This window comes from Narcine bancroftii, unplaced genomic scaffold, assembly GCF_036971445.1.
Source record: "Narcine bancroftii isolate sNarBan1 unplaced genomic scaffold, sNarBan1.hap1 Scaffold_166, whole genome shotgun sequence".
In the NCBI taxonomy this organism is placed as follows: Eukaryota; Metazoa; Chordata; class Chondrichthyes; order Torpediniformes; family Narcinidae; genus Narcine; species Narcine bancroftii.
In genome coordinates this window covers 2341523-2369356 of record NW_027211901.1, presented here as the reverse complement: position 1 = coordinate 2369356, position 27834 = coordinate 2341523, and the positions used below count along the sequence as shown (strand labels likewise).

The following is a 27834-nucleotide window of genomic DNA, read 5'->3' as shown; positions in this document are numbered from 1 at the left end:
TGTCGCCCCTGCCCATGATATCCTCCACCAATTTAACCACATCAAAAACGACCGCAGCAAGAGTGAGTAGGGGGGGGTGGAGGTGGGGGGGTGGGGAGTGAATTTGTCCAATTTACAGTATCATACACCACGTGCCATTTTTATTACAGACAGGCCAGATTGGGCTGTCTTATCACACCCCCTCATAGAGGAGGGTATCAATCACTTCCCCGATCTCCTTATAGCCCCCTGGCACCCGATCCAGGTGGGTGCAGACTACCTGGGAGGGAGGGGCAATGACAAGAGGAGTCCACCTGGCTGCCCCGACAACAATGGTTGGCGGGAGACCCTCAAATATAAACTGCCCCTTGAGTACATTCATTCCGAGAATGTGGGGGGGTTGGGGTCTCATTGTGACATCATAGCGAGAGAGTAAATATTGGGAGATTGCCATGGTTTCACTTGTCTTTCTGTATTATTGTGTAACAATAAACCCATTGATGACATCACACAGCCAGCAAACCCAGTTGCTGAGACTGCAGTCGTGTTCATTGTGAGGGTTGAACGTGGTGCGAGCGCGTGGCACAGTCTTTGCCGAATACCAGGGCTTTTTGGCCAAGTGAGGCTCACGGTGGTGACGTATTTGAATTACTACATCACACGTCACTGGAAACACCTCGCGTGTGACTTGCAGGAGAATGGGCAATGCCTTGTGCTGTCTACGAGTGGCACGAGTGGCTGGGGAAGAGGAGCAGAGTAGGAGATCCCTCACTCCTCGGAAAAGAATGACGTGCAACTGCTGCAAGAAGATCAGAGGCAGGTGGTTTCATTCCCGAGTTGCTGCGGAGGAATCGTCAGACTTCAATGTCGACCGCAGGGAAGAAAACACGCAGCAGGTACTCTCGGTCACGTGTGAAACCTTCTATGAGGCAATGTCGAAATGAACATAAGTTGTACTGTGTGCACAAGGTTCATTACTCACGTAAACATCAGACACTCATCCTATAAGGAGAGCTTGGTGTTTCGCAGCTAATTATCTCCAATTCAGTGTTGGTAAATCAGTTACGCTTTGTCTTATCTTTTTCCAAAGCATCTACAGATTGGGTGCTTCATTTATTCTGAAACTTAAACAAGGTCATCAACAAGTGAATCCTACTTGGAATTTATACATTCCTACTTAATAAATGGGTCCAGATAGTCTTATTTTTGTAAATTAAAATGAAAAACATTCTCTTTCCTTTCACAGCACAAAGGATCCCCAAGGTTTAAAGTGTAAATGATAAAACTGGAATTACTGGATATTTCAATAAGAACAGAAAAGGCTGGAAACTCCCAGCAAGTCAGGAGGTGACCAACCTGCTGACTATTTCCAACATTTTCTGTTGTTACATTTGAAGTATAATTATTTTTAATATTTCTTCTGGGAATAATTGGCTGTCAAAGGCAGGAATTAAATTCTCTTTATTGTTTTGGAGTAGGGAGAGTTTAGTGCTTTTTTTAGGAAGGAATATATGGGTTGGCACAACATCAAGGGCTGAAGGGCCTGTACTATGCTGCAGTGTTCTATGTTCTGTGTTTCTGCCATGGTGATTTAAGAGTAAATATTAACCAAGGACCCCCAGAAGAATGTGCCCTTTCCTTTGGTTTCTGCCCTGGAAGAAAGACTGATGAAAGACTGGAGTCCTGGTTTTCTGGCTGAAATCAAAACAAGAGTGTTCTTCGTAAAGATGCACCAAGAATCTGTGGTTTGCCTTTCATCAAATTCAAGTCAGAAACCTCAGCCTTGAGTGTATAGGTGTAAAATCTGAATGTCTCTGGGGATTGACCCTGTGCCATGTGTTCAGTTGCAATGCCTTCAGCAACCCTTGAACCAATGTTCATTGGGCCAATCCTGAAAGGTGTTTTGCCTTGCTTTTTCCAGATACTTTTGTTCTGTTCACTGCCATGGTTCACATGATGAAGATAATGCTTTGCAGTGGATTTGAAAATAGTCATTAAGTTTTAACTGTGACTTTTACCTGCAAGACCACATGCTTGTTCTTGGTAAAATGTTTTTATTGAGTTTAACATATAAGCATACATACAGAAATCTGAAAACCACGTGACAATTCATTCCATTACGAGTAAGGACACGCGAAGAAAACAAAGTTAATGAAACTACATTCAGGATGACTTGTTAACCTCCAAAACAATTACACTCCAACTCCAATCATCCAAAATCAGATTCGCTGAAATCCTCATTTATCCAAAAGTTTACAAAAATTCAAATAAATGAAGATATCCAAAACAAATCAGGAATCTGCATTTATCTGAAATATTTTTCAGAGACAAACTAACCTCTCAGGTTGAAAAAAAAATTATTGCACGTGAAATTAGAACATCGATTGTTCTCGTTTCAGGTAACTCCCTCCCCTCTCTTTTTCTATTCCTTCTTTACCTTCCCCTATTGACTTTTCTCTCCAACTCTCCCATCAAACTGCACACCACTCACTCCCAGCAAGTGGTTGGAAGAATCCCTTGTCCTGCCGTCGTCCAGGAGAGCGGCCTCTCGGCAGCAGCCGGTTGGTCACAGCCCTTTCAGATAATCGGAGTTGTAATGTAATAAGAAATAATCTATATGGTGAACCCATTTATTGAAATAAATTGTACAAAACAAAAGAATAAAAAGAAAAAGAAAACAACTCGAAAAATTAAATCTAAAAAATACATCTAATCTAATGCCTCTCTCTAATCAAGGTTACCTTGCAGACAGAGTAAAATGGGGATTTTTGTTTAAGGTATTGGAAAAATTTAAATTTGGGCCACTCTTTATTGGTTGGGTGAAGGCCTTATATAAAAATCCATTGGCTAGAGTGGTGACAAATGGACAAGTATCTTCTTCCTTTATATTATCTAGATCAACTTGACAGGGTGTCCTTTGTCACCGGCTTTATTTGCTTTGGTTATTGAACCGTTAGCGCGAATGATTAGACAAGATAGTGATATTAAAGATATTAAGGCGAATGAGGAAGAGTATAAAATGAATTTATTTGCCGATGATGCTTTGATATATTTAACAAATCCTACGCAGTCGTTAGGAAGGTTACATGCAAGGTTGGAACAGTGTGGTGCATTATCAGGATATAAGGTTAATTGGGATAAGAGTGAAATGATGCCTTTGACAAGAATGGATTTTGCAAACTGCAGATATTGTTACATTTAAGCGGTTGGATAAAATTAAGTATTTTGGGATAAATGTAGATGATAATTATAATCATTTATATGAGTTGAATTATAGACTATTATAGCATAAAATTAAATTAGATTTAAATAGGTGGAAAGATTTACTGATAACTTTAATAGGGCGATGTGGCGGCGCAGTCTCCCATGGTGTATAACGCCACATGGCGGAGCAGCCATGGGAAGATGGCGCTGTCAAGGTTTTCTCCCTGCCTCAAGTCACCTGCCCAGCGCACGCCTGGGGCAGCGATTCTGATATCACAATGCACGAGGTGACTGAGCTTAGGCTGCCCTTAAGCGGGCGCGGGCTGAATTTGAATAAAAACGTCATTAATGGCTTTCAATGTGGTGGCTGAGTCTTTCTTGGTTGTGTCCATCACGACAGTGTTTTAAAATGAATGTTTTCCCCCGTATTCAGTATTTTTGTCAATCAATTACATGTGGGATTCCTAAAAGGTTTTAAGGATTTCCATGTGCTGGGAAGATCTTTATTATGAAAAGGTAAATTGGCAAGAGTATCTATACAAAAATTGACTTGGAGTTTTATAATTACCACATTTTCAGGATTATTATGAAGCGGCACAATTCAAGTTTATTAATAGAATGGTTGGATCACAACAATCTTTACGTTGGGCTAAAATCCAAATGGCTCAGCTTCATGAACAAAGAATGATACAGTTTATTTATAAATGGAATGCTCAACTTTTCCAAAATTATCCTTTACCGGTGTTAAAACGTTTCATGGAAATATGGTATCGGACCAACGTTGCTATTGGTGCTGAGGGCAAAATTTCGGCTAAAACCCTTTGTATTAAAATAAGCTTTGTATAAAAATAAATCACGTATTCCTGAATATTTGGGAAAAGAAAGGTATTATCTTGGCCGAAGATTGTTATGAAGCTGGAAATTTTGTTTCATATCAATGATGGAATGAAAAATATGGATCAGGTCCATGCTTAGTTACCAACTTTGTTACTAGATAATTTTGGACACAGTTTGAGATTACCTCGAAGGAAGAGATTTGAATGTTCAATTATTGAAGGAGGGGAAAGGGGATTGATTACACAAATGTATGCTTTATTACAAAATAAGATGCCTAAGTCGGATATTTATAAAGTGAGAAGTAAAAGGAAGAAGGATCTGTCGGTTTTAATTTCTCAGGATGATTGGATGACATTATGTGAGGACAGTGTGACTAAGCCAGTAAACGTAAGATAAAGATTCGTTCATTATAATTTTATTCATCAACTTTACTTAACACCTGAGAAGTTGAAGAGGTATAGATTTATCTCTTTGGATATGTGTTTTCAATGTGGGGAATAGATAGGGTCTTTTTTACATTCAGTATGGTTAGGTGATCAGGTGAAACCCTTTCTGAATGGAATTATGGAATTTTTATTGGGACATATGAAGTAAAATGGAGTTTGGAAATGAAATTGGGTACATTTCAAATTGCATTTATTCAGTTGGAATAGGCAGTAGCGAGAAAATGTAAAGCTATAACCTGGAAAGATGAAATTGAATTAAGTATTCAGAGATGGGACATGGAATTGCAATCATGTATTCCATTGGAAAAGATAACTTACAATTTACGCCATCCGTCTACCATTTTTGTTAATGTGCGGGTCCCTCTGTGAAATGTATGGGTCTAAATATGTCATGGTTGATTGGTGACATCAAACCCGACTATGATGGTTTGTTTCTTTAGTTTGAGGTTGTAGAGGATGGGAGGGAGCTAAGAGAGGGGGTGGGAGGGGGGTATATATGGGGGAAATTTTTGTATGTTAATATGATGTATTTTATTGTGGATTTTGAATTTGATTTTAAATAAAGTATACAAAAAGAAGGTTACTTTGTAGACCACATGCTAATAGTTCCTTTCATTGTTGTTCAATAACATCTGATCCTTTCCTGCTTCTAAACTGTATTTCTGTGAAATCTCCACACAGCGGCTTCTCTGTGTATTTCCGGCACTACCTGATCCAATGCACTAATTGATAAGGTGGTGTCTGCAACCTATCTTAAGGAAGGCTGAGACGACCACAGATCGCTAGTGATTGTTGTTTACTTTCAAGCAAAGTTGGCTCGGCCAAGGGTTCTTCTCAGATCTCTGAATGTGCAGTGTGACAAGAGTTTTAGAGGTAGCTTGGAATGAATTACTCGAGCAGCTTCCACACACACACATTTGAAAAGCCAGAATTTTAGCAGGATTATTGCATCCTGCTTTTTGCAAAGGAGCAACAAAGTATCCACATACAGCTTGCCTAGGAGAGCATGTGGCGTTAGCAGGCAGAGTTAGAACAGCTTTGCTCTCAGAGAGGGAGGGAGTGAGAGAGAAGGAGTCAGAGAAATCTGTTCCAGAGGGACAAGCTGCCAAACTTTGGAAGGCTGCCTGGTCAAAGGAGAAGACTGGTGGTCTGAAAGATGGCCTGAAAGAAAAAGGATCATCCGGAGAACCCTGAAGGGGGCAAGTTCTGTCAGAAAGACTAATTAAGAAGAAATCAGTTGCAGATGCTCTGGAAATGGAATCTCTCTCTCTGAAAACCAGCAAGAGCCCTTCTGAGTGGTAACCATTTGTCTGTTAAACACCAAAGCTTGGTGAACTTTGTTAATGCTAATGTATGAGCACTGTTGCAAGAATTGCCTGCAACCAGTGAGATTGGACTGTGATCCAAAGAACTTTTCTAATCTTCAATACACATTACACTCACCTGCACTTAGTATTTGAGGGCGGATTAAGTGGGTTAGGTAGGTTAAGTAATAAGTTAAAGTTCAATTCTGTTTTCATGTTCAAATAAAATTCTAAACTACTTTTGTTTAAATAACCCTGTGTTGTCGTGCATATCTATTGCTACTGGTTTTTGGGGTCATCTGGACTCCGTAACATTTTATGGGGGCTCATCCTTTAGGATTTGAACATTGCAGTTTCATGATTTATTAGTTGATTGGGATGTTTTTGCAGGCTATTTTTACAAGCTAACAGAAAGCTTGTGTCTGGAAAAACTGCAGCAATGGATGTTGATACATTTTTGTTACAACCATCACCTGCAGAACTGCAGAAGGTGAGAAAATAGGAACTGATGGCTATTTCTGAGGCATTGAAAATTGTTGAAGTTAAACATTGGATGAGAAAAGTACAAACGTAGAGGATTATAATAGTGAAATATTACATGTGAAGGAAAATTTGTTGAGGAAGACTCACAAAAGGACATTCCAGAATAATAGGCATTTTCAGAGAGCTCATGTGGACCAGATTAATAAACCTGTTCATAAGGTTAGGATGGAGCAGGATAGTAGGGCTGAAATAAAGTCTGGAGAAAATGTTCAGTAAAAAGATGAAGGAAAGGTAGGAAAGGACAGAACTTCTGTATTTATATGCCATTTGTGTAAGAAAGCTGGTCGTGTGACTGTCTAGTCTTGAAACAGAAAAGGTAAAAACAGGTTTAACCAGAACCATGTATACAGAAACAGTGGAATTTAAGGAGAGCAGAGGTGCATAACCTGATCAGTAGGTCATGGATGTTTTCAAGCCTTTTGTGTCAGAGGGCTTTGTCTCAATAAAGGAGGGAGAACCACAGGTTCCAGTTAACATTCTTAGAGATACTGAGGCTGCTCAGTCATTGTTGTTAGAAACCGTTTTAACTGTGGATCAAAGGACAGACACAGAGGAGACAACTTTGATTAAAGGTGTTGGAGATGAGGTAGGGTCAATATTGCTTCACAAGGTTGTGCTAAATTCAGAATTAGTCAAAGGAACTGTTGTAGTAGGAGTTACCCATGCAAGGTGTCTCGTTTTTGCTGGGGAATAAAGTTGGGTCAGTTTTAAGATTGACAAATTGGCCTAGTAAGGATGTGGTTAGAGAGGATGGTGAGATATATCCTGCATGTGCGGTAACTAGGTCTGTGACTAAGAAAATGATGACAGCTGAAGATGATCCAGTTGGGGGAGTCACATGATGGAGTAGTGGCCGGTCAGGGAATTCCAGCCCTCTCCGGAAAAGTTAAAAAATGCACAAAACACAAAGGTACAAGATTAAAATTTAAAACAAAGTAAAAATAAAGGTGAGAAGAAAATGGCAGCGAAGAGAGAAAAGTCGAAAACAACGGGAAGAAGAGAAGAAGAAAAAACGTCGGAAGAAGAAGGTGAAGGCCTTACCTGTCCGAGGAGGCCTGCCGCGGAGAGAGAAGCCCGCTCCCTCAGGTCAGTGGAAGTCCCGGGCTCGGGACTACAAAAATGGCTCGCAGAGCCGAGTAAAAGTGCGCAACCGCGCAAGAAAAAAAACACACTGACGGGAGGGGGAAACAGCTGCGGAGTCCATCTCCACAGCTGAGAGAGACACCTGCAGCACAGCAGCTGGTGCAGAACAGAGACAATAACGACAACAAGAAAGAAGATGGTAAAAAGAAAACAAGGAAACAACAGATGGTCAATCCAGAGGAAGAAGAAAAAGAAGAACAGAAAGAAGTGGAAGAAGAAGAGAAAGGCAAGACAATGGATGTATCTTTTTTCAAAGAATATATGGAATCAGTGAAAGAATGGCAATTACAAGAATTTAATGAGATAAAAAGAAGAATTAAGAATGCAGAAGAAAAAATGAATAAAATAGAAATGGTCATATCAGAGATAGGAAAAAGAGTGGAGAATGTGGAAGAACGAGAAATAATCGTAGAAATGGAAGTAAAGGACAAAAGGGAAATTAGAAGAATCTAATAAAAAAGTTAAAGAGGCACATGAGCTGTAAGCTCAGAAGACAGATATAATGGAAAACTACATTAGAAGAAATAATATAAAGATTGTGGGCCTTAAGGAAGATGAAGAAGGCAAGAATATGAGAGAATTTATAAAAGATTGGATCCCCAGGGTCCTAGGAAGACCAGAATTACAGGAAGAAATTGAAATAGAGAGGGCACATAGAACATTAGCCCCGAAACCACAACCGCAGCAAAAACCAAGATCCATTTTAGTAAAATTTTTAAGATATACAAGAGAAAATATATTGGAGAAAGCAATGAAGAAAATAAGAGAAGACAAAAAGCCACTGGAATACAAAGGTCAAAAATTTTTTTTCTATCCAGACATAAGTTTTGATCTCCTGAAGAAGAGGAAGGAGTTCAATACAGCAAAAACGATCTTATGGAAAAAAGGATATAAATTTATGTTAAAGTACCCAGCGGTACTTAAAATAGTTATTCCAGGGCAACAAAACAGACTATTCTCGGATCCAGAGGAAGCACGAAAATTTGCAGAACAACTACAAAACAAGCAGAGAGATGAAGACATGTAATGAGAGTAAAAATGACCACGAACTATATGTATGTGTGTATATGGGTATATGTATGTATATATTATATATATAAAAATATATATATATATATATGTAGATGTGTATGTATGTGTGTGTATACATGAATGTATACGTATTTAGAGGAAAATATATAGAGTATAGATAAGAATTAATAAGGGAATGAAAGGGAATAGAGGGAATAAGGAGGGAATTAAAAGAGTGACCTTTGTTACATATGAAAATTGAAATCTTTTCCGGGGGGGGCTGGGTGGGGATGAGTTACGGTCACTGCAAAATCAGTTGACATTTGCGAGTGAATTCGCAAATCCAAATGGAGAGGGGAGATGTGTTTGCCCAACATGAGATAAAGGGCAACTCAGGAGGGGGAGGGGAGAATGGGGTTAAAGAAGTTTTAAATAGGAGAATAAGGAAAATGTTTGATGTTTTAGAAATGTTGTCTTATAAAGTGTTCAAAACAAGAAAACAGAAATGGATAAGAAGGAAAGGTGATGATGGAGAAACGGAAAGGGAAGATAAACAAAGTTTGAAATGGCTACATTGAACTATATGACTTTAAATATTAACGGAATACATAACCAAATCAAAAGGAAGAAACTGCTAAATTTACTGAAAAAAGAAAAAATTGATATAACATTTGTGCAAGAAACACATTTAACTGAATTGGAGCACAAGAAATTAAAGAGAGATTGGGTAGGACATGTAACAGCAGCGTCGTATAATTCAAAAGCAAGAGGAGTAGCTATATTAATCAGTAAAAATGTACCAATTAAAATAGAAGAGGAAATAATAGATCCAGCAGGGAGATATGTAATGATAAAATGTCAGATATATTTGGAGTTTTGGTATCTACTCAATGTATATTCACCTAACGAAGAAGATCAAAAGTTTATGCAAGATATTTTTTTGAAGATAGCAGATACGCAAGGGAACATATTAATAGGAGGGGATTTCAACCTTAATTTGGATTCAAATATGGATAAAACTGGGAAAAAAATTAACAGAAAGAACAAAGTAACCAAATTTATAATTAAATCGATGCAAGAAATGCAACTTTTGGATATATGGAGGAAACAACACCCAAAGGAAAAGGAATATTCATATTATTCGGGTAGACATAAAACATACTCAAGAATAGACCTATTTCTGTTATCAGCTCGTAAGCAAGATAGAGTAAGAAAAACAGAATATAAAGCTAGAATATTATCGGACCATTCACCCTTGATATTGACAACAGAGTTAGAGGACATCCCTCCAAGAATGTATAGATGGAAATTAAACTCCATGCTACTTAAAAGGCAGGATTTTAGAGAATTCATTGAAAGACAAATTAAAATGTACTTTGAAATAAATACGGAATCAGTGAAAGATAAGTTTATACTATGGGATGCAATGAAAGCGTTCATTAGAGGGCAAATAATAAGTTATGTAACCAAGATGAAGAAGGACTATAATCAGGAAACAGAGCAGTTGGAAAGGGAAATAGTAAATATAGAAAAAGAATTAGCAATGAAGGAAGATACAACTAAAAGAAGAGAATTGGCAGATCAAAAAATAAAATATGAAACACTACAAACATATAAGGTGGAGAAGAACATAATGAAGACAAAACAGAAATATTATGAACTAAGGGAAAAAACGCACAAAATTCTAGCATAGCAGCTTAAGACAGAACAAGCTAAGAAAATGGTATTGGCATCAAGGAAAAAAGACAAACAAATCACATATAATCCAACGGAGATCAATGAAAACTTTAGAGAATTCTATGAACAATTATACCAAACTAAAAACGAAGGGAAAGAAGGCAAAATAGATGAATTTTTAACTAAAATTGAACTAACAAAATCACAAATAGAGGAATAAATTAAATTAACAGAACCATTTGAAATAGTAGAAATACAAGAGATAATAAAAAAAAAACTACCAAATAATAAAACACCAGGAGAGGATGGATTCCCAATAGAATTCTATAAAACATTTAAAGATTTATTAATTCCTCCCCTCCTGGAAGTAATCAACCAGATTGACAAAACACAAAGCTTAACAGATTCATGTAAAACAGCAATAATTACAGTAATACCAAAGCAAGGGAAAGATCCACTCGCACCAGCATCATATAGACCAATATCATTACTTAACACAGATTATAGGATAATAGCTAAACTATTAGCAAACAGATTAGCAGATTATGTACCTAAAATGGTAAATCTAGACCAAACTGGATTTATTAAAAAAAGACGCACAACAGACAATATTTGTAAATTTATTAACTTAATTCATGCAGTAGAAGGGAGTAAAGCGCCAACAGTAGCAGTTGCTTTAGACGCAGCGAAGGCCTTTGAAATGAAAGGGGAGGGATTAGACGAAGGGACCCGAGAAATGAAGGCAGTGTTAGGGAGACATGAGCAGGGAAATGATGAAGCGGAATTCCGTCGATGCCCGTGTGTGTGTATAGGAGGCTGGTCTTTAGTATTTTCCATCCTTTTCGTATTGATCCAAGACTGGGCAAGACCACGTGTTGCCCATGTGCATATTCCGATGAAATGGTGTGGAATGGCCCCTGTTTATAAACAGGCATCTTCCACTCAAGTGGTTTCACATCCTCCTCAATCCCAAGGGTTTGCAAATAGATGAGGGAATATGGAATTGCTGCCAGGAAAGTACAACACGTCTTCAAACTAACAGGATTTTGCAATTTGTAGGAAACAACAGAAGGTCACCTACAAAAACATAAGAAGACAGTAGGTGATCTTCTGAAATGGTTGGCAGTCGAGGGTCACTATGGAGTTCATATCACCGAAGACGAATTCTACGCATTAGGTGATGGTTTCCAGATGGAGGAAGAGGACGATGCGATGGGGTCATTTGCTGAGATGGGCGAAAGACTGAATGACCACCAGCAAGGCCTGAAGGTATGAACACTTCCAGGTGTTTTGGATAAGTGTATATTCGAACAATTGTAAAAATATTTTGGATTGGACTTTTCATCAGAACCTCTGATCAGTACAGATTTGATGAAAGGCGACTGACTAAATTTCATTTAAATAATGACTAACACAATTTCCAAATAATGTTGAATTGAATTTTGACGATCTTCTCCCAATCCTATTCAAAGATCTAGCAGATCCTCTTTCTAACTCAGTCCTACTTTCTGTTCTTTGCTCTGGCCCAGTCACGCAAGTGATGAGAGATGACGGGAATATGATTAACTCACTAATGAAGGGGCAGTGATTGACGATGGTCACAGAGGCCCTTCACTAACAATCTCACCATGGCAGCTTCTTAACAAAAACTCTTCACCTCAGTAATGCTGTATTCTCAGATAATGTGGATCTTGATGTTGTAAAGGGAAGAACCTCCTCCCCTATTTTGATAACTCCAGCACCCACTCATGTGATTAACTCTTTATAACCCATTGAATGGGCCATGCAAGCTATTCACAACCAAAAAGGGTTGAGGAAGCATACACCACCGGAATGAATTCTGGCGTAGCAACGTCACTGTTCGTCCACTCAACCAGGCCAGATCCTTGTGCAGATCTAGGGATTGGTTTGGAAAAGAGAGTGAGTAAGGCTACACCCCCTCACTACCACAATTTTCCTGTTGTTGAGGCAACTGTTGGTGACAGCAGGAGCAGAAAGATTCATCCCATGTTTCTCCAGGGGCTCCCTCAATTCTGATGTGTGGTAGCACCATTGTGCTAAATGGGATAGATTCAGAATAAATTGACAGCTGGAATCACAGTGGCCAAAAGGTACGATGGGCCTTTAACATTTGCAGCAGGAAAGTGTTACTTACCATCGTTAGTTCTCCCATTACAACCAAGACAAGTCATCACCATGGTTTAATAGGGAATGCAGATGCACATGAGGTGCCAGACTGATAATCTTACAACACTGGACAGTGGGCAGGCAATGCAGAAAAAAAAATAACATTCCAAAGACAGAATTAACCGCTGATGAAATTTGAGCTCTGTCGTCCTTCCGGCTGGGTCATGAACAGTAAACAGGAAAAGAGGGACCAAGGGTCTCCTCATTCTCAGTGGTGGTAGGCCTCAGCTTCTGAATAACAATGTTGGGGTTAAGACACATTCTAGCATGTTCCATTAGGTTCTTCCGACACCATCACAGAAATCACTTTCACCCTATTTGATTTACTTAGGAACACCAAGTGCAGCAGACAAATAGGACCAGACTCCATCACATTCGAAGTACTGGAGAAGTTCAGTCTAGATTTTTTTGCACCTATTGTCACAGTTGATCCACTGACATCCTTCTGACAAAGTGGCAAATTCTTCAGGTATCTGGTCCATCTACCAAAAGCAGGACAAAGCCATACTTTATTTAATCAGCTGCCCGATGGAAAGTGTGTCGCACACACTGTGACATAAAGTGGCATTGTTCACCAATAACCTGCATAATGGTACTTCAATTGGGTTTTGTCACATGACTCCAGGTCTCCTTCTCACTGTGGTCCTAACATGGACCAGCCACTTTGAGTACTGTGATAACTAAAACAGATCAGAGGCTACCTGTCAAGCAGTAGGTGGCGAACCTTTGCTCCGCACTTGACTGGATGAGCACAATTCCCAAAGGGCCCAAGGACCTCAACAGCAGAGCAAAGCAGTTGGCTTGATTAGCCCTCCATTCATTCTCTCCACTGAGGTAGTCCTGTATTCTATCAACGGAGTGAACGACATCTACTCGACTCCAAGAATATGTCCAAAGAGGAGCCTTCTGACATGGAGAGGGACGTGCATTAGGTCCATAGGAACATTACTACCTGCTGATTCCCCTCTACACTCCTCTCCCTTCTAACTGGGAAAGATATTGCCGTTCGTTCAGTTTGGGCCCTGGCAGGGACACCTGCATCTTGAATCACTAATGTGAAAATGATAATTACCCAGAATGTTTTCACTCAAATGGGGATAGATTTTCACGTTTGTCATTCCTTAATATGCAGTGCTCAAGTCAGATTTTCATCGTTAAAAAAGAGCAAAGATCTTTAAACATTTACCAATTGATGTTATCTTCTTTTCGTAAAGCATTGCTTAACATGTATGCAAATTATTGCCCTGTGTGTGCTTGACAGCCTGGTTTGTTTTGGAATAAGGCGACTTGAATAAAGTCTTGTAAAGTCCAAAGGATGTTGAACAAAATGGTAAAGATCAATACAATAAAGTCACCGTTATGTCTCTGTGTGGGAGGCTTCTTAAATAGCAGAAGTAAAATCTCTTCTGCTATTTGAATCTTGCATCTTCTTAGAGATGCAAGATTCAAATAGCAGAAGAGATTTTACTTATTGATGCCTTCCACCATGCCAGGAAATGTTCATACTCAAATAGACATGCACCCCACATTGGTGCACGACATTTACGACAGTGAGAAGGGTGTGTTATCTCGTCAGGATCATGTGAACTCTTTTGTAACTTCCTAGGAATACACACCCTTCTCACTGTGGTAACCGTCGTGCACTACTGGGGGGCACCTATACATGAGTATGAGTGTGAACAGTTTCCTGAGATGGTGGAAGGCATCAGTAAGTAAACTCCCTTCTGTTATTTGAATCTTGCATCTTTAAGTTATTTAAGAATCCTCCCAGGTAACACGGAGACAGAACATGTTGGCAGTGGTCGGTAAAGAGAACAAGAATAAAACTATAAAATTGATTGGAAGTGACTGAAATCTGAAGGGGAAGAAGAGAAAAAGTACACCTGAAAATGAATGGCTGGTGCAACAGCAGTTCACCCAGTGATGGACGGGAGGCTGAAGACATGGTTGAATCGTTTAAAACGTTTCAGCAGATGTACAATTTAGCAGTGAAAAGCTATTTTAAAAATGCAACAGCGAGGAGAAGGTTAGTTCTATACATGTCTGGACAGGGGAGCCAGGCCGTGACTTATTTAATAGCTGAGAGCTTACGGGGTGGAGAAAAATGATCCAGAGCAGATATTTGCAAAGGTTGTTTCTCACCTTGAACTCAGCTCTAATCCTAGACTTGAATGCAATGAATTTCAAGGTTTTGTGTAAGAGACTGATGAGACTGTTACTAACGTCCTTACTACACCAAAAATTAATGCTGCAAAATGCAGATGGAAGGATATAGAGGAAAGATTAGCTGATCCACTAATATGCCCATCCTGAAGTGCAAAAGTCTCTTCTAGGGAAGGATAGCTTGAAATTGGCCAAAGACTCTGACACAGCCAGAGTCTTCAAAGCCACGAGGACGCAAATGAAATCCCTATCAATGCAGACCCACCCACAGCAAAGAGAAGGAAGGGTTGATGCTATAAAAAATACAATCAGAAAAGTGCCACCCCCAGGACCTGTAGGAAGGGCAGCGGACAACACCCCTCCGTGACCAAAATGATTGCCCCGCATACGGTTCTGAATGTGGAGCCTACGGCATAGCAAACCACTGGGCGAAGATGTGCAAGTCTGGCGTGAAGGAAACAGTGATACCAGTGAAGAAAAAAGACAAGAAGATCCACCATCTCTTAAAAATGTTGACACACTCATATACATAGACATCCACCCCACAGTTACTTCAGTGAGAAGGGTGCATTCTTACACAGTTACAAACTAGTTCACATTCTCCTGACTAGATCACAGTCACCTCTCGTTAGATTTCACGTGTTCTCTTTTACATCATGAAAGAATATTAAATCCCTGAATTGAAAGTTAAGGATGAGATCATTCAAATGACAAAAGTTTAATGTGCTTAAGTTTAAATAAAAGTAAGTCTGTTTGACAGGGAAGGGACTGTGTACAAATACTGAAGGAGAGGATTTATTTTCTTGTCAGTCAAATTAAATATGGAATATATTCTACTCCATCTCAGCAGGATTCATCCTTTGACACAAGCAAAGAATTGTAGATCAAGGTAGTTGATTAAACCTCCGAAAGCATAAAACCATTTAGATTTCTGGACTTGAAGTACATTTCCTGTGTGTATTTAAGAGTGTATTGGTACCCTGATTTTTAATAAATTGGGAAACCTGAATATTTTATTTCAATTGCAAATGCAATAAATAGAAACCTTACCTCCCCCAAGACAACTTGGAGCAATAAAAATGAACCTAGGATTGTTTCTTTTCTAGGAACATCGCCAAAAGTTGTCCCAGAAAGAGCAAGAGTTGGTTTTGGCCATAGAGGCAGCGCAGACTTTCCTGGAACAAAATGTCCAGGACCCTTTGCGAGACGAGGAAGTTGCACTGCAGGAGAACTTGAATGTCTTGATGGAGGAGTACAAATCCGCTTTATCAAGTGCAGATTCTCAATTAAACGTGATTGAGGATCTGCATCTAGAACTGCAGAAGTTCCGAAAAGGTGAGGGAAAGTATTCATTTATTTTCCAGATTACTATAAAATACTATTTACTGAGAGTTAAAAAGAATTCTAAGTAAGACAACTGAAAGCTACATGTGGTTTGGAATAACCCCAACTTGTAATTATTACAGGATCCTGTCAATGTGTCAAAGTCTATATAATCTGGTATTATTTGATCATTTTGATTATTTCACCATTATATTCCTTTAAACAGATCATGATGAATTCGAAACATTAATGATTCATTCAGAAAAGGAACTACAAAAAATAAAAGCTGAGGAATTTGACTCCACGTCATTGACATTCAAACTTAAGAAGCAGAAATTCCTCTTCAATGATCTTCAGTTTCTCAAAGGGGATCTAAGATACCTCAGACGATCTTGGAAAAGTCTCTTCGATGCTGCCTTTCTCTTTGAAATCAGGAATGCAATTGAAAGCTACAAGATCCCAATTGATCCTGATGCCATAAGCCAACGTGTGGAGGAGACGGTTGAAAGCGCCGATGCTCGCTTCAACGCACTTCGATCAGAAGTATGACATATCTCCTTTTTTTTGACTAATAGCATTTAAACTCCAATTTTACTTTAGATCAGTAACATGAGAGCATTTTGATAGACTGAGCAACTTGTGTAAGTTTTAGTCTTATAAGAGTGGCTCTGGAAAAGGTTTGCGGCTGTGATTAATAATACCCATGAAGAACAGGAACAATGATCAAATCTTTCCAGTATTGTGGAGCTCTCTTGGTGGCCAAACTCACTCGAGTTGGACAGAGACCACTGCAGAAAATAAGTCATGAACTCATTTCCTTTTAATAAAATCAAATGTCGAACAGATCATAATTGGTGAAGATTTTCCAGACTGGCCTCCCACGTGCATTTGTCACTGAACATGGTGTAATGTGTCCAATCCACAAAGGTCACCTCGCTGTCTCAGTATGTCCTAAACCCAAGGGTTAGGCTTGAATGGCATAACAGAAATGCAGAGTGTTCGGCTGGAACAAGCCCAGCCCCAAAAGAATTTCTGTCTAATCTTCACTGACACACTAAATTTGTGAAGGTTTTCAATGCTTCTGATATATTCCTGACCATCAGTTTATTTGTGACCCTCAAAAAACTTGATGCAGGGAACAAAAAAATGATAGTTGGCATAAGTAATGGACCAGTAATGTATCGCTTGACCCATTTTGGATCGATTGGACACTCGATATTTGATCGCATCACAAAATCGTACATTTTAAAAATCCACATACTCATTCATTTCTTTCACTCTATAGTGCATTGGACTTGGAATCCGTCTTGGCACCAAGGTATTTGAACAATGGCAAGAGAAGGCAGATGAGCTGCGTTTGTGGCTAGAGAGAGTAGAAAGAGAAAGACGAATGGTTCAGCTGGAGGCCATCTCTAATCCAGAAATCTTGCAGCAAGAACTTGAAAATATCATGGTAAATTAAAGTTGTTATTTCATAAATCACTGTGTAATGTTGCTTATTCTAATTTACGAGTAGAATGATGAATGCTTTGAAATAATGATAATGTGCACATCCAATAACAGTGGTTAAGGCCAAATGGGAGGTTGTAAGTTTGGCACCTGAAATAGGAAGTTGAGCTCCATTCATTCCAACTTGATCAGGTTTTAATGGGAGCCTGATGAAGATCCAACAGCCAATTTGCTTCCAGATGGTGGGGGCGAGATTGGAAACTGTAACAAAGAAGCCAAACAGTTCTGCTCTCATTGTGTGTCTATTTTCAGTATGGGTTTCCTCAGACCTTATCCATGTTTAATGGGGGCCTGGTGACTAAGGAAATGGTGGCAGAATTTTGGACGACCTCCAAGATTATAACAGCAGAGCAAAAAATCTCAGCAAATCATTAATGGGATCATCAGGTGCAGAGACGATAACTCCATAGATGGGGGTTTCAGGAACAGGTGAAGGGAGGTGGGAGGAAAGTGGTGACTTGGAGCACATTTGGAGGTAAGATTTGTTTGCAAAGTGGCAGAGATAGATTTATTCCAAAGAAGTATTCGAACCATAGAACCTTACAATATTACAGAACAGAAACAGGCCCCTTTGGCCCTTCTTGTCTGTTCCGAACCCTTTTTCTGCCGAGGCCCTCTGACGCACCTAGTCCATAGCCCTCCATACCTCTCCCATCCATATACCAGTCCAAATTCTTTTCAAATTAAAAATTGAGCCCACAGTCACCACTTCAACGGACAGCTTGTTCCACTCTCCCACCTCTTCACTCTGTGTGAAGACGTTCTCCCTCATGTTCCCCCTAAATTTATCCCCTTCACCCTTACCCCATGTCCTCTGGTTTGTATTTCACTTGCTCTCAGTGGAACAAGCCTACCTATATTTACTCTGTCCTCCACATCATTTTAAATCTCTCTCTCAATTCTTCCCTCATTCTACACTCCAGGGAATAAAATCATAACCTGTTTAACCTTTTCCTACAACTCTGCTCCTGACGTCCAGGCCACATCCAAGTCAATCTCTGCACAATTGCCATCCTTCCTGCAGTTAGGTGATCCAAACGGCACACAATAATCCAAATTGGGTCTCACCAATGAAAATTAGACTTTATCCTTTGATTGATCAAGGTCAATGTGCCAAAAGTTCTCTTTGCAACCCTATCCACATGTGACACCATTTTCAGAGAATGAGGTGTCTGTATTCCCAGATCCCTCTGTTCTATCGTACTCCTCACTGCCCGACTGGTTACCATGTATGTCCTTTCTTGGCTTGTCCTTCCAAAATGCAACACCTCACACACATCTGCATTAAATTCCATGTTTCAGCCCATGTTTCCAGCTGGTCCTGATCCCTCTGCAAGCTTTGAAAACCTTCTTTAGTGTCCACAACACCTGCAAGCTTACTCATCCAATTTACCCCATTATCATCCACATAGCCTTCCTGGTTTCTTTCTTGAGGTTTTTTCTTGCATTTTCTATACTCTTCAAGCACCTCATTTGCTCTGTGATGTCTATACCTGCTGCACACCTCTCTTCTTCCAAACCAGATTCCTAAGCCTGCTAATCTTGACAGGAACATGCAAAGTCTGTACTCTCCAAATTTCACCTTTGTAGGTCTTCCACTCACCCCGCACATACTTTTCCAGGTCAACACCTTCTCATTCCTTTCTAATTTCCTCAAATTGGCCTTTCTCCAATTTAAAATCTCAACCCGAGTCCCAGACCTATCCTTCTCTATCATTAACGAAACTAATGGCATCATGTTGACTGGAGTTGATGTTTGAGGAATTGGAATTTGCATCAGAAAGACAAATCAGAAAGTTTTGCTTTATTGAGGTGGAGGGCATTTCTGGTCTTGCAGTCAGAGAAAAATCGGACCATTTATTGCAATAATGGCCTGGGATTGATGGTCATGGAGAAAAGCTGTGGGCCATTAAGTGCTCGAGAGAATAGGAGTTGCAAACGGGTCGGATTGCTGAGGGAGAACACATATTTACCTTTGAAGGATGATGGATTGGGGAGAGGGGTCATCTGGAGTAAAAGTAGACAGGCAGAAAAACGATAATGCAGAATAACCCTCTGCAGCCAAATCTATGTCCATTAGTGGTGAAAAGCCAAATGAGTTCTTCAGCATTATTTTATCAATGCTGATGTAAATCTAAGCATCAGAACATTTTTAAATATTTTCTTGTGACCTTGATGGTTTGCAAGGGGACTTCAGGGCCGGTCAAGAGATGTAGACAAGATAAAGATGATGAGCTCAACAGCATCAGAAAATGCTCAAACATCAGGCGTATTAAATACCTCGAAGCATTAATGAGTAATGAGTAATGATCAATAGAAAGTTTGATCTGGTTGTTTGAGAAAATTCCAATATCCTGTGGTTATTGGGTCCTTGAAAATGTTCGCCTCCTCACCCCAAAGCAGGCCAGAGAGTTGTTGGTATTTATGATAATTTATAGAATCGCCTTCACAGGCTGTTTATCTCCTTGACCCAAAGACAATATCGAAATTAACCAAGGCATCGGCAAATCTAAGATATACAGAAATAAATATTAATTTTATTGTGAATGAGTCATTGTGTCATTTTGAAATCACAGGTTCTTCAGGGAGAAATTTCTGAACATGAAGATGGTGTCGAAAAGTTACAGGAGGCAGCAAAGTGCCTGCTGAATTTGAGCAATGACGTTGTTCCAAATATAGTCCAGCTTCGAAAGACCACAGGTACCATTTCAACATTTGATGTTTAGATCAAAAGGTGGTTCTCTAATTCCAACAAATACAAGTGATGCTTCCAGCTGGTAAATTAGACATTTTCAAATTGTGCAAATTACCAGTGGGGACCCACCAACCTCTTTGAACCATTCTAAAATATTTCTTGCAATTGATTGGATTTCAAATGTTGAATCATCTTTACCTAGCACGTCATAAATAGGCTATCATTTCATAAACAGCTCTGAAAATGACCATTTACTAAAGAACTGTGCACACTTAAATGTTTGAATAAAATTAAGTATTTAAGAAAGTTCAATCGAACTTTCTCCACTGAATTGTGGTCAGTGATTCAGACTTGTAGGCCAGAATCGCAATAGTATTGCAAAATGTGTGTTTATTGAATGAAATTTCTGCTCGAGTGGTGCATCTTAGAAGTGTTGGGTCTTATAAAATTGTTGCATTAAAGGTACTGAATTGAGAACCATATTTGGAGCGTTGGAAATGAAAATGGCGGCAAATGGGAATTCTTGCAGTGAATTCGTTGAAAGTGATGCTCTGCGATTATTTAATAAAGCAGCCAGGCTCCAGTCATGCATACTTGTCCGTGGCTCATCAATTAAAGAGAAGATTGAATGATTGGAAACCAGACAACTTCCAATCATAGAAACAAGACTGGAAATAGGAAACAAATGTTAAAATATGCCAGCAAGGCAGTGAAGTCACGAGCTCCATCGAAATGTTAATGTTGCTTTTCTTTTTTCCAGATGCTCTATCAGCTCATTTATTTTTATACATTTTTGTTTTCTTTCCTAAACCTCAGAAATTCTATATTTTCCGTTTGTCTTGTTGATCAGTTATTAATAGAAATAGAGGGTATGTAGAAATGGTAGAAGGTTAAGCAGCGGCCATTTACCAAGTGTGAACATCTGGCAAACATGCAGCCAAGGAAGTGTTTAGGGCTGTGATGTCTCAAAGACCCCCCAATGAGAGGGGATTTCTCATGCTGTGCTGGGAGGGCACTGAAGATCCATGCATCTGAGCACCTGAAGGGCGGGATACAGTTCTGCTGAGAACGGTTGCAGCTGCTCTCAGAGTTTTCTCTATTCAGCAGGGTATTCTTTGTTGTTCCTGCTCCTCTCCAGCCCCAGCTCCCCCCCACTTCACCTGCTCCTCTCGATGAGTAAAAGGCCTTGAAGTCAACATGTTTTCAACAGAGTTGCACAACTGTCCCTCTCTTTCTCTCTCCATTTTCTTTTGCAAATGTCCCTTCCTTTTCACTGTTCTTCATTTCACTTGTCTGCTATTTCACGCTGATTCCCTCCAAACTTTTTTCATTCCTTGCTCACCTTTTCTCACGTCATCTTCTGTTCTGCATTGCTTTAAATATTACTAAACCCACAGTTCTCTCTCCAAAACAAAAAAATGTGTTTGTTGGGAAGAAAACACCGGAAACATGGTAAATCTTTGAAGACATTTTTAAATGTATGTGTAACAGAACCTTGTGTTCATTTTAGCTACCATCGAACAGAGATTCCAGCGTTTGCGTCAGGAAACATCAGAGCAGAAGAGGACGTTGGAACGGACAAATGTCCAAGTGGAAGATCTTGAAGGTTTACTTTTACCTGGCACTTCTCACCACTGCCATTTTGGAAATGTTTTATTTCTGGATTGATGAAGCAGGGTCGTTGACCTAGTTGAGAAACATTGCTATTTTGCACACATAACTGGTCCCTAATAGCAATGCAGGAATGACCAGATGATGTTGATTGCAAGATAAATCTTGGCTGAGACAATTACAGTCCAGATACAGGACATCTCGGCCCCTCGAGTCCACACCGATTTAAGTGGGCTCCTCTAGCCCCACTTACCCACTCCCTGTCCATAACCCTCCAATCCCCTCACATCCATGCAGCTTTCCAACTTGTTCTGAAATGACACAGGAAGTTACATCCCAGACCCTGGCACCAATCTGTTTCCTTAATCGTATCCACAGAATCCACAATTTGTCATCCTGACCATCGAATCCCCTATAACTATTACCCTCCTCTTCCTTTCCCTACCCTTTTGGGCAACAGAGGTTGACCTTGTGCCAGAGATACAGCCACTGATTCCTTCCCCAGCCTGAATGCTCCTCAAGGAGGTGTGCCATTTGTTGAGTGCTTCAGTCACAGGTGCCCCCTCCTGTATCTGTCTCTTCCCTTTCCCCTCTCCTAACTGGAACCCACTGATCATCCTCCTGTGGCCCTGTTGAGACCACCTGGCTATAGCTCCTATCTATGATGGCCTCACTCTCACTGACCAGGTCGAGGTCATTGAGCTGCAGCTCCAATTCCCTAACACGGTCCCTGAGATGCTGCAGCTCAGTACACCTAGTGCAATCGTGGATGTCCAGGAGGTCGAAGACTCCAGGACCTTTCACATCTGACACTGAAAAGAGCAAACTGCTCTCACACTCAACCCTTCTCTCTTCCCCCTCACCTTAGAAAGAGAAAATAACAAAAAAAATATAGTCTTACCTTGATCTAGATACACTCGACCTCAGCCTCTACTCGCTGAACCCTCTCGAGCCAAAGCCTCGAAACCCCACTCTTTCACCAGGCCACTACTCACTGGGCCACTCCTCGCTGGCCTCTCCTTTGCGTTTCCCTCCTTTTATCGGCCTTGACCAATTAAACCTGTCACTCTCAACTCGCTCCACCTCCGAACACTGCCCAAACTCTGGTCTCCGCCTCCTCCGACTCACTGCTCGAACCGACTAGGCCCGAGGCCGGGTAAAGAACAGAATTTATTGTACGATAGAATCTTGTATGTTCTTTAAAAACCATATAGGATGTGGTTTAAGGTCTCATCCAAAGCAATTGCATCCACTCATGCAATTTGATTTCACTACTTCCCCAATGTGCCATTTAGAAATGCACAGAATGACGTGGATGTTGCTTCTCTTCACCATCTGAAACAAGTAAATGGGTTCTTACTATTAAAGCTTCTGCCTCGCACGTTCGAAGTTTGAAAAAGATCAAAGCTGGTGCATAGTTTCATGCATCCACAAGTATATAAAAAATGGGTTGTGGCAAATCATCGGCAATTATCCATGCCTGCTGCATCCAGGCATATTTGAAGATTGGAGCACGACTGCAACGCCATGTCAACTGTGGCGGATTAACTACCACTCCAGGCTGAGCTTTAGTAAAGCCCCCCTAACCTTGCCTCCCTGCCCCACTCTTTGCTGAATCGAATAAAGTGACATTAAGTTACTTTAAATAACATATTAGGGGTCTCCAAAGTGGTCGATATCGACCCTTGGTGAAGGGGTGGGTGGTGGGTTGGAGAGGCAGCAGCGTGACCCAGATGTGTGGGGGGGGGGGGGTGAGACAGCAGCACCACTCACGTGGGCAAGGAGGGAGATAGACGGCAGCGCGACTCGGGTGGATTGGAGAATGGTAAATAGAGTCCCCTTGTTTAAAAAAGGTAATAGGGAGAATCTTGGGAATTAGGGTTAGTCTTACATTATTGGTGAGTAAACTAATGTAAGGGATTCTTAAGGATGGGATCTATGAAGATCTGGAGAAATACACTCTACTCAAGGATAGTCAGCATGTCTTTGTGAAGGCAAGCTTGGGCCTCACAAATCTAACTCAGTCTTTGGAGGAGGTTACAAAAGAAATTAATGAGGGTACGGTGATAGATGAGGTCTACGAGGATTTTAGCAAGGCGTCTGAGAAGGTCGGTCACAGGAGACTCCTTCGGAAAGTCCTGAGTCATGGGATGAGCGAAAAATTACCTGCATGAAATAAAAGCTGTCATGTCGGAAGAAAGCAGAGTGTCGTAGTGGAATGAAAGTATTCTGCCTGGAGGTTGGTGCCGCAGGGATCTGTTCTGCGACCCCTGCTCTTTGTGATTTTCATGTCACCTGGATGAAGAGGCGGATGGATAGGTCAGTAAGTTTGCGGATGTCACGGAGGTTGGTTTGGAGGAGTTGTGGATGGAGATGAAGGCTGTTAAAGGTTACAAAATGATGAAGGTGGGATGCAGAGTTAGGCAGAAAAGTGGTGGATGGATTTCAATCCAGATAACTGAGAGTTGATGCATTTTGGAAGGACAAACCAGAAGGCTGAGTCCAGAGTTAATGGTCAGTTACTTATGAGTGTGGATGAACAGAGGAACCTTGGGTTGCAAATCTACACATTTCTCAAGGTTGCCGCACAGTGTGATAGGAGAGTGAAGAAGGATTATGGTGTGCTGAGATTCCTTCATAGGTGGTTTGAATTCAGGAGTAGAGTTGTCATGTTGCAAATCTATAAATCTTTGGTATGACTCACTTAGAATATTATGTTCAGTTCTGGTCACCTCATTATAGGAAGGAGAGGGGACAGAGGAGATTTACCAGGATGCTGCCTGGATTGGGAAACAATTCTCATGAGGCAAGGTTCGCAGAGCTGGAGTGTAGAAGGATTAGAGGAGACGTGATAGAGGTCTACAAGATCTTCGACATCCTTCCGTGAATTCAGGGACCAGAACACTACGTAATATTCCAAATGCAGCGAACCAAAATTTTATACAGCTGTAACTTGACTCACCAACTTTTACACTCAGTGCCCCAAATCATGAAGTCCAGCAGGCTGGATGTTTTTTTTTACCATCCTCTCCACCATGTTGTCTCTTTCAGGGTGCAGAGAGCGTTCAGCTCAAAATCCTTCTCTCCATCAATGCTAGAAAGGATATATTGTAGACTTTCCCTTGCATTTGACCTCCCCCCCCTCCCAAATCCAGCACCTCACTCAGGGGAGGGAGAGGAGAAGAGGAGGGAGAGGGGAAGGAGAGGGAGAGGAAAAGAGAGGGAGGGAGTGTTGTCGAGGAAGGGGGAGGGATATAGTGAGAGGGTGAAGGGAAGAGGAAAAAGAGAGAGAGTGGGGAAGGAGAGGGAGGGAGAGTTGTCAAGGAAGGCGGTGGGATAGGGGGAGAGAGGGTGAGTGGAAGAGGAGGAGAGGGAAAGGGGAAGGAGAGAGGAAGAAATGTCGAGGAAGGGGGAAGGATACAGGGAGAGTTTGAGGAGAAGGAGAGGAAGTGGAGAAGGAGAGGGAGAGAAAAGGATAGGGAGGAAGAGTTGTAAAGGAATGGGGAGGAATATAGGGAGAGGGTGAGGGGCATAAGAGAGGGGAAGGAGAGAGATAAGAATGGAGTGGGAGGTAGACTTGTCGAAGAAGGGGGTGGGTTAGAGGGGAAGAGGAGAGGGAGAGGCAGGGAGAGTTGTCAAAGAAGGGAAGGGATAGGGGAAGTGGGTGTGGGGAAGAGGAGAAGTAGATGGATAGGGGAAAGAGAGGAAGAGGAAATAAGAGGGAGGGAGAGTTGTCGAGGAAGGGTAAGGAATATAGGGAGAGGGTGAGGGGAAGGAGAAGGAGAAGGGAAAGAGGATGAGGGATAGTTGTCAAGGAAGGCAGAGGGTTATAGGGAGATTGTGAGGGGAAGGGAAGGAGAGGGAGGGAGGGAGAGTTATCGAGGAAGGGGGAGGGATATAGGGAGAGAGTGGGGGAGGAGAAGAAGATGGAAAGTGGAAGGAATGGGAGAGGGAGGGAGAGTTGTCGAGGAAGGGGAGGGATAGTGGGAGGGTGAGAAGAAAGAGAGGGAGAGAGGAAGGAGATGGAGAGGGAGGGAGACTTGTCGAGGAATGGGGAAGGATATAGGGAAGAGTGTGATGGTAAGAGGAGAAGGAGAGCGATAAGAGATGGAGAGGGAGAGGAAAGGAGAGAGGGAGAGTTGGTGAGGAAGGGGGAGCGATATAGGCTGAGGGTGAGGGGAAGAGGAGGAGAGGGAAAGGAGAGGGAGAGGAAAGGAGAGTGAGGGAGAGTTTTCGAGGAAGGGGGAGTAATGGGGTGAGGGTGAGGAGGGGAAGGAGAGGGAGGGGAAGGAGGGGGAAAGGGAGAGGGAGGGAGAGTTGTTGAGGAAGGGATAGGGATTTTGGGAGAGGGTGAGGGGAAGAGGAGGAGAGGGAGAGGAAAGGAGAGGAGAGTTTTTGAGGAATGGGAGGGATATAGGGAGAGAGTGAGGGCAGGAGAAGGAGAGGGAGAGGGGAAGGAGAGGGAGAGGGGAAAGAGGAGGAAAGGGAGGGAAATTTTTTGAGGGGAGGGATTTTGGGAGAGGGTGAGGGGGAGAGGGAGAGGAAAGTAGAGGGAGGGAGAGTTGTCGAGGAAAGGGGAGTGATAGAGGGAGAGGGTGAGGGGAAAAGGAGAGGGAGAGGAAAGGAGAGTTTTTGAGGATGGGGAGGGATATTCGTAGAGAGTGAGAGTTAGAGGGGAAGGAGAGGGAGGGAGAGGGAGGAAGAGTTGTCGACGAAGGGGGAGGGATAGAGGGATAGGGGATTAATGGGTTTCTATTGTCTCTGAATCTTTACGAAAAAGTGAAGATGATTTTGAGCTGAAGACCATTGGTCGTCTTCGCGTGATCTTCCTCAACTCTGTTCATCTCTTCCCTTGAATGACTTTTGTTTCCATTGCTTGTAGATTCGTGAAGCGCAGAAGGGAGGACAACAACTTGTGCTGGAAGTCGAGCTGGTAGCAGGACCAACTGTCAATAAGGCAGCCACACTTGGAAACACAATCAACATGTTCAGGTATATCTACATCCAGTCCTGGAGGATCTCAACAAAGTTCAAGGAGATTTCTGCCAACACCTAAAAATTCGACAACTCCAAAAAAATGTAGTGAACAGATCCAACCTTTGTACACGTCATTCATCACCCACACCAAAGCCTTTAACTCTGCATCAAGGAAACAACTATAGGACACCCCTTCTAGTATTAGATGAACTGAAATGGAAGTACGGATCCTGAGGCTCTTCAACAAAGGCATATTGGCCACAGTCATGGTCAACATGAGTACTTGGGAGCCTTTTTGCATGAAGTGAAGAGTAAACAAGGATCTGTGTCAGGTCACTCGCCTGAGTGCTACTGGTACCATGTAACCCAGTACTACCTGTCGCATGGTCGAGTGGTCGGCGACTAAACCGGCTCCCCCACCAGGCCTGCCTGGTGAGGAGGGTGGCTAGACACCCTGCAGGATGAAAAACAAGACCTGTCAAAGGGTGGATGAACCATGGACAGAAAGGTCTGGCAAACCATCATCTGAGAGGGAACAGCAACCTTTGAAGCCAGCAGATGTGCAGAAATAGAAGAAGATGAGAGGAGAGGCCGTACCAACCCAAGCCTGATCTGCCATCTGGAACAACCTGTCCTGAATGCAGAAGAACTTTCAAAGGCAAGATTGAACACAGAAGCCACTTGATAGCAACGAGGAGGAGAACTTTCTGACAGACAGCGCAGAATTCAAACTGAGGTCCAGTCCTGACCACTGGCCATGTAAAGGCATTGCCCTAACCACTACATCAACCGTGACACCCTGCTCAGAGAAGCCGGCTGGAATCTCGAGCGTCTGGAGGAATCGATGTGTCAGGCAGCAGTGGGGAGGGGTCGGGGATCAGCGGCGGCAGTGGGGAGGACTCGGGGATCAGCGGCAGTTCCTACCACACCCCCACACACACAAACCCTGACGCACACGCCCCACACACACACACACATACACACTCGATTCTTTGAAAGATTTTATTTAATATTCTCAAATTACATAAAGAAAATCAAATACACATAAAATAACTGTAAACTACATCCCCTCCCCCTTACTAATACAATAAAAACCAAAAAAAGAAAAAAATAACCAAAATAAAGAAAAAAAAAACAACCTCTCCTCCCCCAAAACCTTAGAGAAATGTATCAAATATTCCCTGATTGGTCTGCCAACATTACAACATTGATTTAATTTCTATAG

The 27834-nt window shown here is 41.5% G+C and overlaps 1 protein-coding gene across 2 annotated transcripts; it reads left to right on the top strand.

The window, feature by feature from the left end:
• The first annotated feature begins 504 nt into the window (after window positions 1–504).
• Window positions 505–27756, top strand: LOC138750567 (microtubule-actin cross-linking factor 1-like). 2 transcript variants are annotated; one of them, XM_069912674.1, is made up of 8 exons: window positions 505–875; window positions 11204–11413; window positions 15601–15829; window positions 16044–16360; window positions 17103–17270; window positions 19903–20026; window positions 21532–21627; window positions 26515–27756. In XM_069912674.1, exons 1-8 carry the CDS (start codon window positions 678–680, stop codon window positions 26520–26522), a joined length of 1350 nt encoding a protein of 449 aa, XP_069768775.1. In that variant the 5' UTR covers window positions 505–677; the 3' UTR covers window positions 26523–27756. The 2 variants fall into 2 exon arrangements, with proteins under 2 accessions (XP_069768775.1, XP_069768776.1); XM_069912675.1 differs by lacking the exon at window positions 21532–21627.
• Window positions 27757–27834: the final 78 nt, after the last annotated feature.

Coding starts and splice junctions, on each gene's coding strand:
- LOC138750567 (XM_069912674.1), top strand. CDS start 678: ATGGGCAATGCCTTGTGCTGTCTACGAGTGGCACGAGTGGCTGGGGAA. Junction 876..11,203: donor GGGAAGAAAACACGCAGCAG/GTACTCTCGGTC, acceptor TGCAATTTGTAG/GAAACAACAGAAGGTCACCT. Junction 15,830..16,043: donor ACTGCAGAAGTTCCGAAAAG/GTGAGGGAAAGT, acceptor TCCTTTAAACAG/ATCATGATGAATTCGAAACA.